The following is a 19,257-nucleotide window of genomic DNA, read 5'->3' on the forward strand; positions in this document are numbered from 1 at the left end:
AATATGGTTATTATGAAAGCAACCGCTAATGGAGCTTTGATGAGCGTGCTAGAATTCTAGATGTTGACGTGAAGAGGAGATCACAACCCCAAATCAAAGATACTGTAGTTTACAAAAACAACATCAGCAGGTTGTTAGATCTTGAACAGTGTATCATCTTAAAACAGAGTGCATATTTGAGTTTTATCTGATAGTGTCATGCTTTACCTTATTATGCCACTTGTTCCCTTACACACACACACACACACACACACACACACACACACACACACACACCACACACACACACACACACACACACACACACACACACACACACACACACACACACACACACACACACACACACACGGTCAGCAAGTGACGGCCCTCAATCTAGTTTAACTCTCACTGGTGACCTCCCTCACCCTGCATTGATAGCAGCGATGGGTGATAGGGTCAGTCTGCTAGGGACTGATAAACTCAGCGCACAGCGGCAGTCCATCCGACAACGCTGAATGCAATCACTCAAGAATGAGCCAGGCATCGCTGGGTCTGAAGGTTGGACCTAATCTGTCTCCATAGCAACTGTCCAGGTACGTCTGACTGCGACTGCGGTCGGTCAGCCAGCTGGGAGAGTTGGAGGGAGACAGCGTCAGCGTGGCAACACAGTGGCGATACAGAGGGAGAGCCCTGATGAGTTATCCTGGTGATTATCAGATAAAGATAATGGGGTTGATTGCCTCACAGGGCATGTATAGAGAGAACACCACTGAGCTGCCAGAGAGAGCCAGGACAGGACAATACTGTAAGATGGAAGGGAAAGTTATCTCTCTGTCTCCTGTTCTTGGAAGTTGTGGAGTTTTTACGGATGCGTTGTGTATCAGGTATGGGCTGAAGGTAATGGTGGACTGGACAGTACCATACGCCCCAACATCAGTCATTTTAGGTACTAAATATAGTTACACTATCTACACTATAGTTCGAATTTTGGAATTATAAAAAAATATATATATATTTTCTAGCTCCTCCTCCTTGTTCTGTCAATGTTTAAGGAATCCCCTCACCTTAAGGCTACTGCCAGTGTCTTTTCATCCTAGGAAGGTTACTTTTTGTAGATTGACCACACAGACAGATCCATGTCTGCTGGTGAAGTTTAAACACAAGAATTAACATGAAAACCTTTTCCAGTCTGAAATGCATGAAATATTGGACAATTAATATTTCAGAATAACCCAGAAAAATACTCAGGAAATTTCTGTTGTTGTGCTGAGTGATGAGATTGCTTAATTAGCAGGTCCCATTCAGATTCTCTAACCATCTGTTTGAAACCCATGTCTCCTGATCCTATCATCCTAACACCAGCGCTCTTCTTCTGTGGTGGCAGAATGGTGGGTGTGCAGTCCTGTCGTCCCTATTATGGATGTGAATGTTCCTCACAGCCTTGTGATTACACAAGATATACAGCTCCATTTGCTAGCGATGCCTGATGGTTCAGGGGGAACATGTCTTATTAAAGCAATAAAAATGACTCCAATAATGTTTAATGAGCTCACCAACTGGAGAAAAAAAAGGCAATTTGGCATTTTAAAGATATATTACCTTATCGGTCTTTGTCTGTCGGATAAAGCCACAAGTCTCTAATGTTCCCTTTTTCGTGCCATTGAAAATATTAAAATGAACATAAGTATTGATTGGAACCAGAGGCTGCAAAAGAGAGACACTCTATCATCTTCTCTGCAAGAACTGGGAGGAGAAACTTTTTGTAACAGAATATTTTTGCTTCCTACTTTTTAATGACGTACAATATGTTTTTAATGTATTGTACAGCTCTTAGCTACATTACATCTAAAAACAGATTTGCATGAAGCCAATATAGGTTGACATCTTGTCAAAAAAAGATATAAAAACAAAAAAAAACTGTCATAAATGTGTTGACCTTGTTGATCTCATTTTACTGATAACTGTCCTCAGTGATATGTTTGTACCAAGTTAATGTGCTTACCAAACCCCATGTCTCCTCAAATGGAGTTCATGTTTTGAATGCCAGTGCCAGTGGATTTGTAACAATATATTTTACCTGAGGATTATTTGGTTGCATCTCAGGTATTACAGGATTACAAGGGATTATGTGTTGAACTAGATTATGAGTTCAAATGTTAAAACTGGTACGGTACTTGACCTGCGACACTCTGATTGGATCTGTAATCAAAATAAGCGAAGCATGTTGTGATGTGTAATTTTTCTTTACATAACATTGTTTATTTTTAGATGTCAGACATCTAATGACGGCCATTCTTCATGTAGAGTTCTTTACAACATGGACCTTTGTCTAAACTGTCCTTATGCACAAGATGGTCTGACAGGAACATCAATCAACACGTTAAATTGAGGCTTGCAAATTCATCCTTCAGAACCCATTATGAACTATGGCAAAATATAACTGAATTCACTTAAATCTCAGTGTCCATCAGTTTCTGACCAGTTTTTTTTCTCGATGTTATCTTGCAGCTTGGTGAGGAAACCTTCAACAGAGCCAAGCTCCTGAACGTGGGCTACACTGAGGCCCTGAAGGATGCAGAGTATGACTGCTTCATCTTCAGCGACGTGGACCTCATCCCTATGGACGACCGTAACCTCTACCACTGTTACGACCAGCCACGACACTTTGCCATCGCTATGGACAAGTTTGGCTTTAGGTAGGTCAATTGTATTGTGTACTCTCACTCTCATGTATATTTACTCTAAAATAAATCTGTTATTCATTTTCTGAACCTATTCTCCTACCATCTTAAGTTTATTAATTTGTAAAGGTATATGCTTTTAAAGGGATAGTCCTCATATAAAAGTTTGAAGATATTCTTTTGGGACTGCACACATGATCTGTACAGGATGATGTAACCAAAAGTACTGTTGGAGACTCATCTCCAGTTCTTTTGACTGACTTTAAGGTGAACTTTCCCTCTGTCTTTCATTGGAATCCAGAAAATTCGCCCAGCGCTCTCTGATGTTTCATTTTCTGTGTGGGGCCAAAGAGCAACCCAATCCTAACACATTATTCTATATCGCTTTTGTTATTGTCAGGAGTCAAGACGTTTTTTTGGTGGTATCATTTTACGAATAACTTTACCTGCTGTTGATAACACAAGCATTTTAATGTCAAATTGAATACCCACAACTTTATCCAGTGAATTTGTCCTGCCCCTACTGTACACTGATACCCACTGCTTCATTCTGATGTCAGTGAACATCAACTTGAGTTAAAGTTAGCCTTTTCTCACATCTAACTCAGCCCTATCCACATACTTTATAGCCTTCAAATTGACATATAGTTACAAAAAGCCCTCAAGACACCCATGCCTAACAGACAAATTCACCCCAATGCCATTTTACCTGCTTGGATATGGAATTAGAATTACTGTATAATTTGTGACAGATTGATTGAACACAATTCCTCAGCATCTAGCCAGGCTTTCTATCCAGTGCATGTGGACTAAGCAGCCTATTTGCTAGACATCTTATGCAAGTCCCTCAATGCACCAGCGTTGACTGCTAATATCAATAAACTGTGATGATAATCCCATTTCTAAACTGTATGGAATTCACACTAGAGGGGCTTTCTCCTGGCTGCAACATTACTTTCTCTAATAACTCACACATCCTCCAGCAAATAGGCTGCTTAGAAACACACATGCATGCAAGCACTCACACACAGACACGGATGCACGCATACAAGGACACACACACACACAACATTTTCTCTATATTGTTTGTGTGAAAGGCTGCTGCTACAGCAGATGTCCTCATTAGTTTTTTGCTTGTTGTCTTTTTACATAAAGCTCCCTGTCGCTGGCTCTGTCTGACGTCACAAACACACACACATACACACACACACACACACACACACACACACACACACACACACACACACACACACACACACACACACACACACACACACACACACACACACACACACACACACACACACACACACACACACACACACACACACACACTCACCACTGGCCTGAGGCAGACTCCAGGCACCCGCCATGATACTCGGCTAACCTTCTGCACCGTGCAACATTACAATGGGGCTCTGTAGAAAGGCTCTCTCTCCATCTCCAAACCTTCTGCATATCTTCACGTCATGTGCATAAATAATAGCACCTCACATCAAGTGACACTTTTTCTCTTTAACTTTTGAAGCAATCCGAGCTACTGTAGCTATAGAAACAATACATTGTTAATTTATGTTTTTTTATTTAGTTACTTCTTCTCCCATTCTTACAGTATACACATAAAGTGCATGAATACAAAATATGTTATGTTGTAATTTTCTGTTGTCTTGAATGCAATACAGTAGAGTATCCATATTTGACAGGATTGTTTTAAAAAAAATCCAGGATCTGTAATAAACCTCAAATCTGACAACCGCCTCAATGCTTTGACAGTTATTTTCCCCTTGCAGGCTTCCTTACGCGGGGTACTTTGGCGGGGTTTCTGGGCTGAGCAAAAAACAGTTTCTCAAGATCAATGGCTTCCCCAACGAGTACTGGGGCTGGGGAGGAGAGGATGACGATATCTATAACAGGTAAGACTGCATAGCAGAAATATTCCAAAAACACCCATCAATCCCAGCACAGTACCAGAAAAAGAATGGTGCAGCCAATTTATTTGACATTTAGATTATAGCTGATACAGTAATTTGCATATTGGTTAGAATATCTTTTACCTTTATTTAACTAGGCAAGTAAGTTAAGAACAAATTCTTATTTAAAATGACAGCCTACCCTGGCCAAACGCCCTATGGGACTCGGCCGGATGTGATACAGCCTGGATTTGAAACAGGCACTGTAATGATGCCTCTTGCACTGAGATGCAGTGCCTTAGACTGCTGCGCCACTCGGGAGCAGTATCAGTCATCGCTACTTTAACAGCTGTACTTTAACAGCTTTGAATTATTTAATGCTGATAACATTCTAAAGGCACAGATGAGGTATTAAAAGAGTGAAGTAGGCACAGCTACAGGTCTTATTAAACGCAAAGTGTATGCCTGGCCTGTCACTTTACTTTATCATTGAAATACTTTTTTCCTGAATGTCCAGATAGAATGTCATTGTTCTTCCCGACCACATTCCCTCGCAGTGCTGCTAGCTCACAGACGGTCAAAACTTTAATAGCATGATAGTAGCTGCCATAGATTTGATCCATTAAAGCATCAAGATTTCCCCTGAGATGTTTTCTTCAACAGAGCTATTTTTGTTTCAGTGGATGATGTGGGATGCGCTGGGATATTATCCTCCTGAATGCTGCTGCTTATGCCAATACATGAGCATGAAAGGCTAAATTCAACGTTGTAGACACCAAAATAAGCATATATAAAAGAGCATAAAGGTTGTCTTTCATTGAAATCTAGAACATTTTCAGGGCTCACTTGTTTTAATACAATTTTATATAAAGCAATTTGAAATGTCCTTGAATATACACTGGATCTCATGGCCAGGCAGAGAGGGGACTGATGATGATGGTGTTAGGCTAGCTTGCCGCAGAGTGAATAGACTCAGGCTGTATCCCAAATGGCACTCTATTCCCTATATAGTGTGCTACTTTTGGCTCTGGTTAAATGTAGTGCACTATATAGGGAATAGGGTACCATTTGGGATACAGCCCCAGACTGAGCTGTGCCTAGGGGGATGCTGTAGGTCTCTCCCCTAGGCACTCAGTGAGATGGTGATGTGTGAGTGATGGGGCCTGGGCTGTTGCTGGTGTCTCTCTTTCTCTCCCCCTCTCTTACAGCCCCTGTGGGGATGGCTCCTTTCCCTGGGTCTAGCTGCTACAGGACATGGCATCCTAGCCCAAATTGGGGCCTGCCAACACAATCCCAGCTCGGGGGAGTCCATGTCCCTGCTCAGTGCTTTGAGGCCGTGCCCACAGTCTGTTGATCAGAGGTCCAAGGGATGTCAGTGACAGCGCTCTTCTCTCTTTAAAATTACATCTTCTTTGTAGGCTAGCATATGGGTCATTCCATATTAAAAAAAAACACAAGAAAGAGGATTTTGACACCTACCATCTCAGATTGTTCTGAAATCGTTTCTGTAGTTAGTGACAGATACGATTAGCATTCCTGAAACATTATTTTGTTTAAATATAATTTGATCTCTGAGAAATTAAACTAATTGATTGCACCCAAATGTGCCATTTTAATTTATAGGATTCAGATAATATTCAATAAATATAGTACCCAACATCCGATTTGGACCAAACTTCTTCCTACCAATGAGTAAGCCACAAAGGAATTGCAACAAAATGTCAAAAGCCACCCACGGACCCCCCATACCCTATGCCAATCCCACCCCAACAACCAGTATACCAGTTCTCTATGTTTGACAAGTAGCATGACGCTATGGCTTGTAGTATTGCTTCTCCATACTATGTAATGTAGAAAACCCAGCCACAAAGTCATAACAGCTTTCCCAATATGACAACAAATGGCGCTCCGGCGGGAGAAATCAATAGGTGAATATCACAGACAATCTCAACACTGACATGTAAGTAATACTGTGAAACACTATGATTCCAATATTAGTGGCAGATATGTTATGGACATTTTCTGAAATTACAATGCTAAAATAAAAATATATAAAAAAATATGTGTAGCACCTTTCATTTCCATATGCTCAAATACAATTTCAACAAAATAATGTTTAATGAATGCTAATATTACCTGTTTTTATCTACAGAAACTTCAGAACAATCTGAGATGGTGGGTGTCATTGCTTGCTGAAATGACATGGAATGACTCCTATGACTTGTAGAGAAAGAGAGAGTGTGATTCCTTTGTGACAGTAAGGTTCAGTGGGTTCAGCCTAAAGCAGGGACTGCACCTGCCTGGAGTGCACTATGTGGCACTGGCATACTGGCTCACAATCCCATATTGTAATAATAGCTGATGCCTCACACACTCTGTGATGTAGCACAACAGATCTTCCAGCAATGAGAGAGGCTAACTGGGATTAGAGTGATTAAGGGGAGTAGTGTGTTACTGTGTTGACATATTGTAGTTCAGAAGAGCACAGTCACCAAGAATCGAACCACAGTTATTGTTAGAGCAGTAAAGACAAAACATATATTTTATGAATCATGATTTTTTTTAACCTTTATTTAACTAGGCAAGTCACTTAAGAACAAAATCTTATTTACAATGACTGCCTAGGAACAGTGGGTTAACTGCCTTTTTCAGGGGCAGAACAACAGATTTTTACCTTGTCAGCTCAGGGATTTAATCTAGCAACCTTTCGGTTACTGGCCCAACGCTCAAACCACTAGGCTACCTGCCGCCCCCAATGTATGATTCATAATGTATTAAGATGTGTTAAGACCTCAAAGTGTATTTTGTGATATTTCCATTTTGTCATTTACATCATATCTTGGTTAGACTGCAGAGGCTATACTGTGTTGTAACTCCAGTGATAGCATAGCACAACTAGTGGTGATGCACGGTAGTGCACTCAGAGCCTTGCGTGAACTGCAGCACAATATTGTGGGGAGTTCCTTGTTAATTGTAGTGCTTTTTGGAACTGTGGCATGCTGTCACAACCTGCTGGGGAAAATCCCTTATGATTTGCTTGGAGGGAATACCTCATGTTACAGACGGTGCCAACTTCTCCACTTTTTTTTAATAATCATACGTCTTCAGAAAAATGCCTGGGTTGATTTACCCCATCTCAAATAAACAGTTAAAGGGAAAAGGGGGGTTATTTTCTGGCGTTATTTTAATGGACTGCTTTGAGCTTACGTCCTCCTGATGTCTGTCCATTCTACTTCTTTTGTTAGAAAAAATCTAGTTAATGAAATTATTTTGAATGTACATTCAGACACTTAATTGAACTCTATGGTGTTCCTTAAGGGCCCAGTATCCTCAGTTTACTAAGTACCATAGTATTGATTATCTCACACCTGGATTACCCAGGCAAGGCTAACCATTGATTGGGAGATAGAGCTGAGACTGAGCTCCGTCATCACTATACAGTTTCATTCAGTAAAGGAAGGAAGGGTAAACAGAAATAGCTGGAGGTGATTTTGGCATTACTGGACAAAACAGATAGATGACAGTATTTTCCCTGCTTCCTGTAGAGCCCTTTCACCCTGAGACCAGCAACAGGAATGGAAGGATACTTAAAAAACATTTACATTTTACATTTAAGTCATTTAGCAGACGCTCTTATCCAGAGCGACTTACAAATTGGTGCATTCACCTTATGATATCCAGTGGAACAACCACTTTACAATAGTGCATCTAAATCTTTTAGGGGGGGGGGGTTAGAAGGATTACTTTGTCCTATCCCAGGTATTCCTTAAAGAGGTGGGGTTTCAGGTGTCTCCAGAAGGTGGTGATTGACTCCGCTGTCCTGGCGTCGTGAGGGAGCTTGTTCCACCATAGGGGTGCCAGAGCAGCGAACAGTTTTGACTGGGCTGAGCGGGAACTGTGCTCTCTCTATCATCCCTCCTATCACCCCTCCTGGGCATGTACGTACAACTGAAGAGCAGCAGATCCATCCAGTGTCTTGGATGGGCAACTCCTTGGCTGTCAGCATCTGTGCAGTGAAACAGGGACCTGGAGGGACAGTTAGTTCCCTCATATTTACTTCTACTACAAGGTGACTAACTGTCAGAGCTCCGACTGTCTCTTGTGACAAACAGACAGACAGGCTCTGTCTGGTGACAAGTGCTCTCCCTGGCCTAGACGTACACCTGGCTGATACTGAGAAATATACAATCCCAAGTCATAGCCTATTTCATGGGCATAAGTGGTCCGTAAATACGTTAACTATCATAGGACTTTCCCTAACAAACATCAACAGTCCAGACACTATCTATTCTACATTTACATAGTGCACAGTGTCACTCTATTGTGTTCTGTCTTTACATTTTCATTTACATCTTTAATAGAGGGAGGGAGATAGAGGAGAAAAATGCCAGCTTTGGCAGGACTCTCATTTCACGATTGCCCTTGTGTGCTATTTCTAATTAGAGGGAGACAGGAGGGAGTGGATAGAGAGTGGGCAGGCAGGCAGCAGAGATTGAACCACTGCAGTCAGCAAGACAGACAGAGCACACACTCAATCCAACATGAGCGATTTCAGGTTCGTTCCACTCATCTCCTCATCTCTCCCCAATGGCTTCTTTCTCAGCAGCACTCCATTCATTTCGGTTCTGATGAGGTAATGCCGCAGATTCCAATTCCCCTGGACTACAAGAGTCTAATGCATTTAATAAAGACTGGAGAGAAATGGAGAAAAAAAAGCTAGAGAAATTCTTCATTAATTCAATCAAAAGGGCACGCAAGGCCAAATTAGCTGTCCAGACATGTGTATCAAAATTACCACTCAGGAAAACAATTATTTTTTGTTGCAATATTTAACAAGTACACAGAGAGTGAATGATATCAGTGGCAATGTGAGAATACAAAGGAAGTCAACAAAGGGACAAGCATTGCAATGTGTATGTATTGAGAGAGAGAAACCATTTTGCAGGAATGTCAACCATACATCAACCATACACACAACTGACAATGTAATCGTGCTTCTGTTTCTTCCCCTTTCGCTATGCCTGAATAATACTTTGCGTTCAAGGGCAATGTTAATTTAGGGAAACAGATATTTTGCTTCTCGACAAAGAAAATCTTATGTCATTGTGCCTGAAAGCAGAGTGAAGAACAGATATAAAAAAAATCTGTTGTGAAAGGTCAGAGGGCTGTTTTTCCTCTCCTTTTTATTTTCTACCGAAAATGCTTTGTATTATATTATTATATTATATCGCTCAATGCTTTCTCTTCATCATGGCCCCTCTGAGAGTTTTGAAAAGGTTTGATGGAGTTCAAGGAATCTGGTTCTGAATGAAAGGGCCCACAGATCCTTGGCACACAGCGCTGTTCAATACGATTGAGCCAATTTTGTGTGCTCGCTGGTCTGAGACAGCAGCATGGAAGAGAGAAGTCAAGCTAATGAGTCGAAGGGTGCAGCAGCAGCACATGGATCCCCATGGCTTGTGACTAAACAGAACACTAAATTATAAAGAAAACCTGTCAGAAGCCCATGTTGTTGGCCCATGTTTCATACAGTACAGCTCATGTCACGGACACTACATCTTGCAATCAATCAAGGTCTCTGGTGAAGACTGTTCCCGGAACGTGTCCAAATATTTACTCTTCAACTTGTCCTAAAGTAAAGAAATGGTACAAAAAAAGGATGTATGCCTTACCTCCTCCTGATGTCGGTCCATTCTTCTTTTGGTAGAAAAAAATCTAGTTAAATCAATTCTTTTGAAAGTTCTTTCAGACACTTGGTGGTCCTTAAGGACCCAACATCCTCAGCTTACTCTGCAAACTAAGTACCATAGTATTGATTAACTCACACCTGGATTACCCAGCCAAGCCTAACCATTGATTGGGAGATATAGCTGAGACTGTGCCCATCCCCCTGCCTGCCCTCTTATCTCCTTGAAATCACTGCAGATGGTTGAAGCTTTTTCAACCTGATACCTTGAAACCACAGTTAACACTACAGAATGTCCTGAAGCCAAATAAGTCACTGAATAGTTCAGTTTCCAGCTGGACTGAATGATAATCATGTAGGTATATAGTATTTAACACAGACCCAGTTAGTTTTAGTAGCTTCTGCCAAGCCCTAAATGAGCAAGGTATACATACCTGTTCTGGTTGCATTTTTATTTGACTAGGCAAGTCAGTTAAGAACAAAATCTTATTTACAATGACTGTCTAGGAACAGTGGGTTAACTGCCTTGTTCAGGCAGAACGACAGATTTTTACCTTGTCAGCTCAGGGATTCAATCTAGCAAACTTTCAGTTAATGGCCCAACGCTCTAACCACTAGGCTAAATGCCACCCTGTTGCATACAGTAGGCTTCATCCCAAATGGCATCATATTCCCTACACAGTACACTCATTTTGACCAGAGCCATCCCACTGGACACAAACTGGTTGAATCAATGTTGTTTTAATGTAATTTGTCAACATATTGTGACATGGAATTTACGTGGAAAATACATTGGATTTGAAAAAAAGTCATCCATGTGAACAGGTTGTTTTGAGGATGAAATTTCAACCACAGGATTATGTCATCATGGTAACCAAATTTCAATATAGACAAACCTTTGTACCTTTAAAACAATGTCAGATCTTCAACGTTATATCCGCTATCAGAGCAACATACAATAGGCTGGGCAGCACTTATTTCTGGAGAATTTATCTATCTATAGCTACCCTTTGGTCTCTCATCCAGGGTTTTAACCAAACCCAGCCCTGCTTAGCTATGATATTTGTCCCTGACTTTGCTATCGTGAGAGTTATTGTTGAGAGATCTCCACTTAAAAATGAAATAGATTCACTGTTGCTATCGAAGTCATTCTAAAGGTTACGTTTAACAGAGAAAATTAAATTTGACCATATTTTATCACTCATATATCATAAATGATGCTATTTAGGTCTATATAGTCAACAATATTGTTTCAAATCAACCAAGAATTCAACTAAAAATAGACAATACAATATGCCTAGGGTTTCAAGCTCTGGTTGATTTCAAATGTAATGATATTTAGTGATATTGAATTGTGTTTGTCGACACAACCAAATATCAGCATTAGAAGGAGATGTATCCTCTGCTTGGATAATTCCATCTGTGCCACTGTCTTAGTCGCCTTTAATTCCAGTTGGATGCACGTCTCCATCTCAACCAAAAATGTAAGTTCAATAATATTTAAAGTGCATTTAAAGTTTTATTCGGTTTAGTGCTGTTCTCTAACTCAGATTTTTGATTGAGATGGAGACCTGAATCCAACATATCAGTTATTAATTTGTAGACAAACTGGAATTAAAGCTGACTAAGTCAGTGGCACAAGCAACACTGAACCATGCATGAGAGCACCAGCTGTTACAGACGACTGTGTGAACTCTCTCTCTGTAGCGTATGTGAGTAAGACCTTTAAACAGGTTAACATTTGCAAGGCCGGGGGGGCCAGACTGAATACCAGAATGAGTACTCAGCGCATGCGCTGACCAGCTGGCAAGTGTCTTCACTGACATTTTCAACCTATCCCTGACCCGGTCTGTAATACCAACTTGTTTCAAGCAGACCACCATAGTCCCCGTGCCCAACAACGCCAAGGTAACCTGCCTAAATAACTATTGCCCTGTTGCAATCACATCTATAGCCATTAAATGCTTTAAAAGGCTGGTCATGGCTCACAACACCATCATCCCAGACACCCACTTCAGTTCTTCTAAACAAGACTGCTAAATAGCTACCCACTGCTGCCTTAACTATCCTGTTGCCTAGTCACTTTAACCCTACAGTGAGTTAACTGCCTTGTTTAAAACGACAGATTTTTACCTTGTCAGCGCGGGGATTCAATCTAGCAACTTTTCAGTTACTGGCCCAACGCTCCAACGACTAGGTTACCTGCCGCCACTATATGTATATAGCTCCCTCAATTACCTCATACCCCTGCACATCAACTCGGTACTGGTACTCCCTGTATATATCCATGTTGTTTTTACTTGTCATTGTTATTTGTTATTCACTGTGTCACTATTTCTATTTGAATTTTTTTGCCTTTAACTCTGCGTTTTTGGAAAAAGGACCTGTAAGTTAGCATTTCACTGTTAGTCTACACCTGTTGAAATGTGTGACAAATAACATTTGATTTTAACCTATACGAGGTTTTTAAACAGGTAATCCTTAGTGCTATTGTTTCTGGGTCAAGAATACACAAGGGGAATATTTTGAATCCACTCTCTGCATTATGTATTACCAAACCTTCTCACTGTTTTTACTTGCAGAAAACACACAAACCCTAACACAACACAAACACCCTTACTGTACACACACACGGACACAAACGCACACACACACACACAGACAGACAGACAGACAGACAAACACGCACTCACGTGCGCACAAACACACTGTTTATGTTATTGATCTCCGTGTACTCCAGAGAAAGAGGGAGGTTCAGAGAGAGAGGCAGAAGCTAGCTTAGTGACCCAGCTGGAGCAACGTGAGGCTCACATGACAAATGCAGGGAGGGTCATTTTTTTTTATCCAGGGGCTTTACACGGATAAAGAGGCAAGGGGGGATATTATAATGACCTCATTCTTCAAGCAATCAAGCAGCTGGAAGCAGCATTTTACTCAAACAAATGGCTTTGTTTTCCAAGACAGTTAGCATGGCGGCTTAGGCTGGTCTCTTCAGGAAAGCTAAGAGACACTTAATGGGAAGAGCCTGGATTCTCTTCAATCTGTTCTACTGAATTTGTTTTCATAAATGTTTTCTTTGACTGGCTTGGCATTTTCTTCTCATCTGGGCTAATGAGGCTTTGATGGCGGGATGCAGAAGCAATGTGTTTTGCTGTTTGTTTGTCAGTCAGTAAGAGCGAGGCCCACAGATACAAACTGTCAGGCTTGGCTGCACCAATAACACAGGAGATTTAGAATGAATCAGAGCATTACAGAGTGAAATATAACCATTTCATCCCATCTTGGGGACCAAACATTGTAAACACCCAAACACACACACGGTTCCATGTCGCTGCGTGAATGAATATAATTTCTTATTTTCCTCCATCTAGGTCTAGGATAGTTTGTACAGATTGGTTGTCTACAGATTGGTTTGTACAGTCAGTGCCTTGCTTTACCCCATTTCTGTTGCATTACAGCTGAAGCTTAACTCGAGATTGCTATTGCAGTGGCTCGTCATGGCTGGCATTGCTACAGCTGCTTTGGAGCAGTTATGACTTCCCAATTGGCAACCGACAGTATTTCTTATGTGGTGTACTTCTTTTGACCAGGGCCCATAGGGGTTTGGGCAAAAGTAGTGCACTATGTAGGGAATAAGCTGCCATTTGGGAGGCACACTCTAACTGATTCTTTCTAAAGCATGACTCCTCTGTTGTAGGATCACCCTCAACGGGATGAAGGTGGTTCGACCGGACGTCCGGATCGGCCGCTACAGGATGATCAAACACGAAAGAGACAAGCACAATGAACCCAACCCACAAAGGTTTGCCTTTGATTCCTCCCTAGACACTAGCCTGGCCCCAGATCGGTTTGTGCTGTCTTGCCAACAATGACATAGAAGTTGGCAAGACAACACAAACAGATCTAGGACCAGGCTGTCTTTTCCTCCCTAAACACAGCATTCATTCTAACTATAGAAGGTACAGAAAGTGCAGGTTCTGTAGCTATTGTTTTCTCAGTTACCAAAGTTGTCTTTTTGATAAAGGTTGTCTCACACTCACACATTATACTACCATCTTACGGTTGAAGGCTGCTCTAAGATGAATCCCCCATCCCATAGATTTGGCAGGAAAATAACCCCTCATAGAAATTGATTATCATTGTTTATTCACCACTAAGAGGGCTCTTTCATGCATGAATAGCCAACCCATCAATGACTCTAAAAAGAGCAGATCGATAACAGCATGGCTATATGCAGCGCTGTTAGTTGTGATTGTTCCTAAAGCCAGAACCCTACAGAGCTGAGCTGCAATTTGCAAAACAGTTATTGCATTGCATGAATGGACTCACTGTAGAATTTACAGACTTTTATTGATCACATCTAACCCCCTTGCTGGCTCTTACCATGATAGAAAGGCCAAAAAACCACGGGTGGCCATTTAATCCTTGGGCTACTCTTGTTATTTGTTTTCCATGAACTCTCAGTCCCTAGGACTCCCAGTGTGCGAAGATAACAGCCACAGAAAACAACAATCATTCTGATGAGTGCCTCATACATTACTAATAATGAACCAATGCAGACCCCTTGCATCGCAAGCTCGAGAGCGTGATAAACTAATTTCCATGGGAGATGAGAGAATAACTGAATTAAAAGGAATTTGTTGTTACTGCGCTTATAGCAGTGGGAAGTAGGGGTGCTGAGGATGCTGCAGCACCCCATAAAAAATATGAATAAAAAAAAATGTAATATTATTAATATTATTATATATATATATATATATATTTTTTTATAATAATAGGATCAATATATTTTGTACAGATTTTGGCGAGAGCGAAACCTCTTCCTCTGCAGCGCGGGCAAAACTTTTTTTTCCAGCACCCCCCAATAAATATTGCAGCACCCCCACCTCCAAACTACTTCCCACGCCTATGACTGCGCCTAATGAATTGAAACACATTGATGTAAGAGGGGTTTGCTGTGCTGACAGAGCCAGGGAAGCATGCTGTTGTCCGTTTGGCTTGTGGCTGTGTGGTGACAAGTTGATGGGGTAATACATGATCAAAGTTCTTACCATGCAACATGAGGCATCTTGAATGACACCCTATCCCCTTTATGGTGCACTACTTTTGAACAGGGCCCATAGGGCTCAGGGCCCTGGTCAAAAGTAGTGTACTATATAGGGAATAGGGTCCCATTGCGCCTGTCTTGAATCTTTAAAATACTTTAAAATACCCCAATCATTTAAAATACCCCATTGCGGGGAAAAAGCATGGTATATTTATTATTTGGCAGCCCCCCCCCTCAAAAAAAAAAACTCACACTGCACCGAACAAGCTAATTGAAGCACAACTATAGGCGACTCCTTTGCCTCGCTCAAAATGTAGTCATGCAGTAACGAGATACCTAATGTGTGTGGCTGTTTTATGAACGTCTGGGAATACTTGACCAAGTTAACATTTCTGGTTGGTCTGGGAATGTAACACTTTGAAACCGGGATTGAGTGAAGTAGCAGCAAATATGTTGAATGAGCAACTAATGAGCATGGAGAACCTCACAAGTTGAACGAAATCACCTAATATCTTTTCAGTCTAATACGGCTATTTACTTACTTTTGTAGCTCTTCGTCAGAAGCAGGCTTTTTGTAAGTAGTTAAACATTCTTTCCAAGTTTAGCTGGAATTTAGATCGAAAGGATTTGACCAATGTGATTGATTGACAATATTACATTGGCCTACGTCTGACCTTGCGCTGCGCAGAATATCAGATCTCAACAACGATTGGAGAAGTGTTTAACATCCCCAGTACCACATCCTTATGATATACATCTTATAAAAAAATTCAACATGACTGCAAACAGATCTATTATGACGCGATGCTTATGTCTCCGCCCTAACTATGGCAGTCGTTGTCCCAAAGATGGGAAGGCAGGCGACAAGTTTAGGTCCAAAATAAGCCCATAGAAACACATTGGGCTTATTTTGGAAGATTTTGGCGAGAGTGAAACCTCTCGCTTTGCCTCTCCCTCCCTGCTGCAAAAGATACAAGTAAGAATGTCTGACTGAAATACGGGACATATCGGCCTTTTTTTGTAAATTAGTGGTGTTTGAATGTGTTGATAAAATGTGGGACATGATTGTTTGATGCAGGACAAAGGGACAAAATATGGGACTGTCCAACAGAATCCAGGACATGTGGTCACCCTACTTATAACATATTTATAAGAGATGTAGCTATCCTGCACACATAGGTATGTGGAAACCCCTTCAAATTAGTGGCTTCGGCTATTTCAGCCACACCCGTTGCTGACAGGTGTATAAAATCGAGCACATAGCCATGCGATCTCCATAGACAAACATTGGGCAGTAGAATGGCTTTACTGAAGAGCTCAGTGACTTTCAACGTGGCACCGTCATAGGATTCCACCTTTCCAACAACTCAGTTTGTAAAATTTCTGCCCTGCTAGAGCTGCCCCGATCAACTGTCAATGCTGTTATTGTGAAGTGGAAACGTCTAGGAGCAACAACGGCTCAGCCGCAAAGTGGTAGGCCACACAAGTTCACAGAACGTGACCGTCGAGTGCTGATGTGCGTAGTGTGTAAAAATCGTCTGTCCTAGGTTGCAACACTCACTGCCGAGTTCCAAATTGCCTACGTCAGCACAAGAACTGTTCGTCGGGAGCTTCATGAAGTGGGTTTCCATAGCCAAGCAGCCGCACACAGGCCAAATATCACCATGTGCAATGTCAAGACTTGGCTGGAGTGGTGTAAAGCTCACCGCCATTGGACTCTGGAGCAGTACCTTAGTTCCAGTGAAGGGAAATCTTAACACTACAGAATACAATGACATTGTAGACGATTCTGTGCTTCCAACTTTGTGGCAACAGTTTGGGGAAGGTCCTTTCCTGTTTCAGCATGACAATGCCCCCGTGCACAAAGCGAGGTCCATACAGAAATGGTTCGTCGAGATCGGTGTGGAAGAACTTGACTGGCCTGCACAGAGCCCTGACCTCAACTCCATCTAACACCTGGGGTTGTGGTGCCAGACCTTACTAAAGCTCTTGTGGCTGAATTGAAGCAAGTCCCCGCAGCAATGTTTCAACCTCTAGTGGAAAGCCTTCCCAGAAGAGTGCAGGCTGTTATAGCAACAAAGGGGGGACCAACTCAGTATTACAGTTTTTCTCCATTGGTTTGGCTCATTTCTTGAAACAGAAATTACATTCTCAAAACTCTAAGATCATTTGGCAAAACAGTCTTACAGTTCAGCACAACACTATAGCTCACTTGCAAAAGCTCATATCTCTCCTAAAACTGTTCACTCATGCTTCAAAACTAAATTCCTTTCCCATATAAAGAGTCAGTGCCACGAAAATGGCAAAGATCCTTCTCAATTGCTTTGGCTCATTTCTTGAAACAGACCGGACGTTCTCAACACTCTTGGTGCTTTAACCAAAACTAAATGTCCTTCTCATTTAAACAGTCAGTGCCCCCAAAATGCTTTGTCCCTTTGGCATTGTGTAAGCACTGCAAGTCAAAATGTTTAGATGTTTTGTCACTATGGCAGAGGACCATTGAAATATCCCTCATGTCCACCTTTCAGTCTTAGCCCAGTCCTTCATTGACAATGGTTACTGTACTGTTTTTTGTCCAGCTAACAGAATACAATTGTGTATAAAACTGAAAAAAAAGAAATAGGATTTTAGGGTAAGAGTAGCCTCCAAGGTTTGACATCACACATTGCACTCATACTGCCAAGGAAATTGTAACCATTATCATTCACACACATAAAGTAACTTCCATACATCAGAGTAAAAAGAAAATGTATACAGCATAATATACTGTAATATAAACACACAAACAAAAAACAATGAAAATGATATGCAGCCTACAGTGCTGTAAATAAAGCTGGAGTTTCACAACTAACAGTTCTTCACTGGTCGCTGTCCTCACCCTCCCTCTCCTGGCCACCATCCTCACCCTCCTGGCCATCCACACACTGCTGTCTGTCTGGCCACAGATTCTCCTCCACATCACAGCGTATATTCTCCCTTGCGATGCAACGAGGGAAGAAACGGCGTGCATGTCGCAAACATCCCCTACACTGATCTCCTGTAATATCCTCACACGCAGCGTCCATTGCATGGAGCAGGGACCTCTGATCTTGAGCCCGATGCTCATACACTCTCCACCTCCAAGCGGAGAAATACTCCTCAATAGGATTGAGGAAAGGAGAGTAAGGTGGTAGGAACACCATGACCATCCTTGGATGAGTAGTGAACCAGGCCCTGATGAGCGGGCCACGGTGGAAATTCACATTGTCCCATACAATGACATATTGTGGTAGGTGAGGCCCTATGAGACCTCTCTCATTTTCAGGGATCAAATCAAAATGAAGGCGGTCCAAGAAGATTAGGAGCTTCTGTGTATTGTATGGGTCAAGACTGGGGATGTGAGTGGCCACACCATTCTCAGATATGCCAGCACACATAGTTATATTGCCCCCTCGCTGGCCTGGGACATCCGCCGTGGCCCGGTGGCCAATAATATTACGGCCACGTCTTCGGCCCTTGGCCAGGTTGAAGCCAGCTTCATCCACAAACACGAGGATGTGATGGGTCTCGTTTCCTTCCAATGCCATTATTCTCTACAATAGCGTAAAAAAAGAAAAACATCAAATCAGTCATACAGAAGAGTCATACACTACAGTTACAGACAATTACATAGGAATGTTTTATGTTCTCCACAAGTTCAATATACTACTGGCCACTACTCCAGTGGTTCCAAACCTGGGGTACATGTACCCCTATGCAGAGGTACTACAGGGGGTATTTGACAGAAAGGGGAGGGGGAAATCATCAATGACTAGACTTACTGAAATGTTACAGTAAAACCCACAGTATTAGATAGATGTACATGGGAGGCACTAATTGCAGCTCTTTGACCCCTTTTCTTATTGTATGTTATATTCTTCAAAATAAGGATTATAATGATAATTGCATCATACAGTAAGCTGCAGTTTTTAG

The 19,257-nt window shown here is 41.7% G+C and overlaps 1 protein-coding gene across 1 annotated transcript in view; it reads left to right on the top strand.

Moving 5' to 3' along the window:
* The window catches only part of LOC106569086 (beta-1,4-galactosyltransferase 2), a 140,952-nt gene that overhangs the window by 112,596 nt on the left and 9,099 nt on the right, over window positions 1-19,257 (top strand). The window contains exons 4-6 of the mRNA XM_014140075.3: window positions 2,491-2,678; window positions 4,454-4,576; window positions 13,957-14,061. Of these exons, the coding sequence (XP_013995550.3) occupies window positions 2,491-2,678; window positions 4,454-4,576; window positions 13,957-14,061 (416 nt within the window). The remainder of the gene's footprint in view (window positions 1-2,490; window positions 2,679-4,453; window positions 4,577-13,956; window positions 14,062-19,257) is intronic.

This window comes from Salmo salar, chromosome 14, assembly GCF_965601325.2.
Source record: "Salmo salar chromosome 14, fSalSal1, whole genome shotgun sequence".
In the NCBI taxonomy this organism is placed as follows: Eukaryota; Metazoa; Chordata; class Actinopteri; order Salmoniformes; family Salmonidae; genus Salmo; species Salmo salar.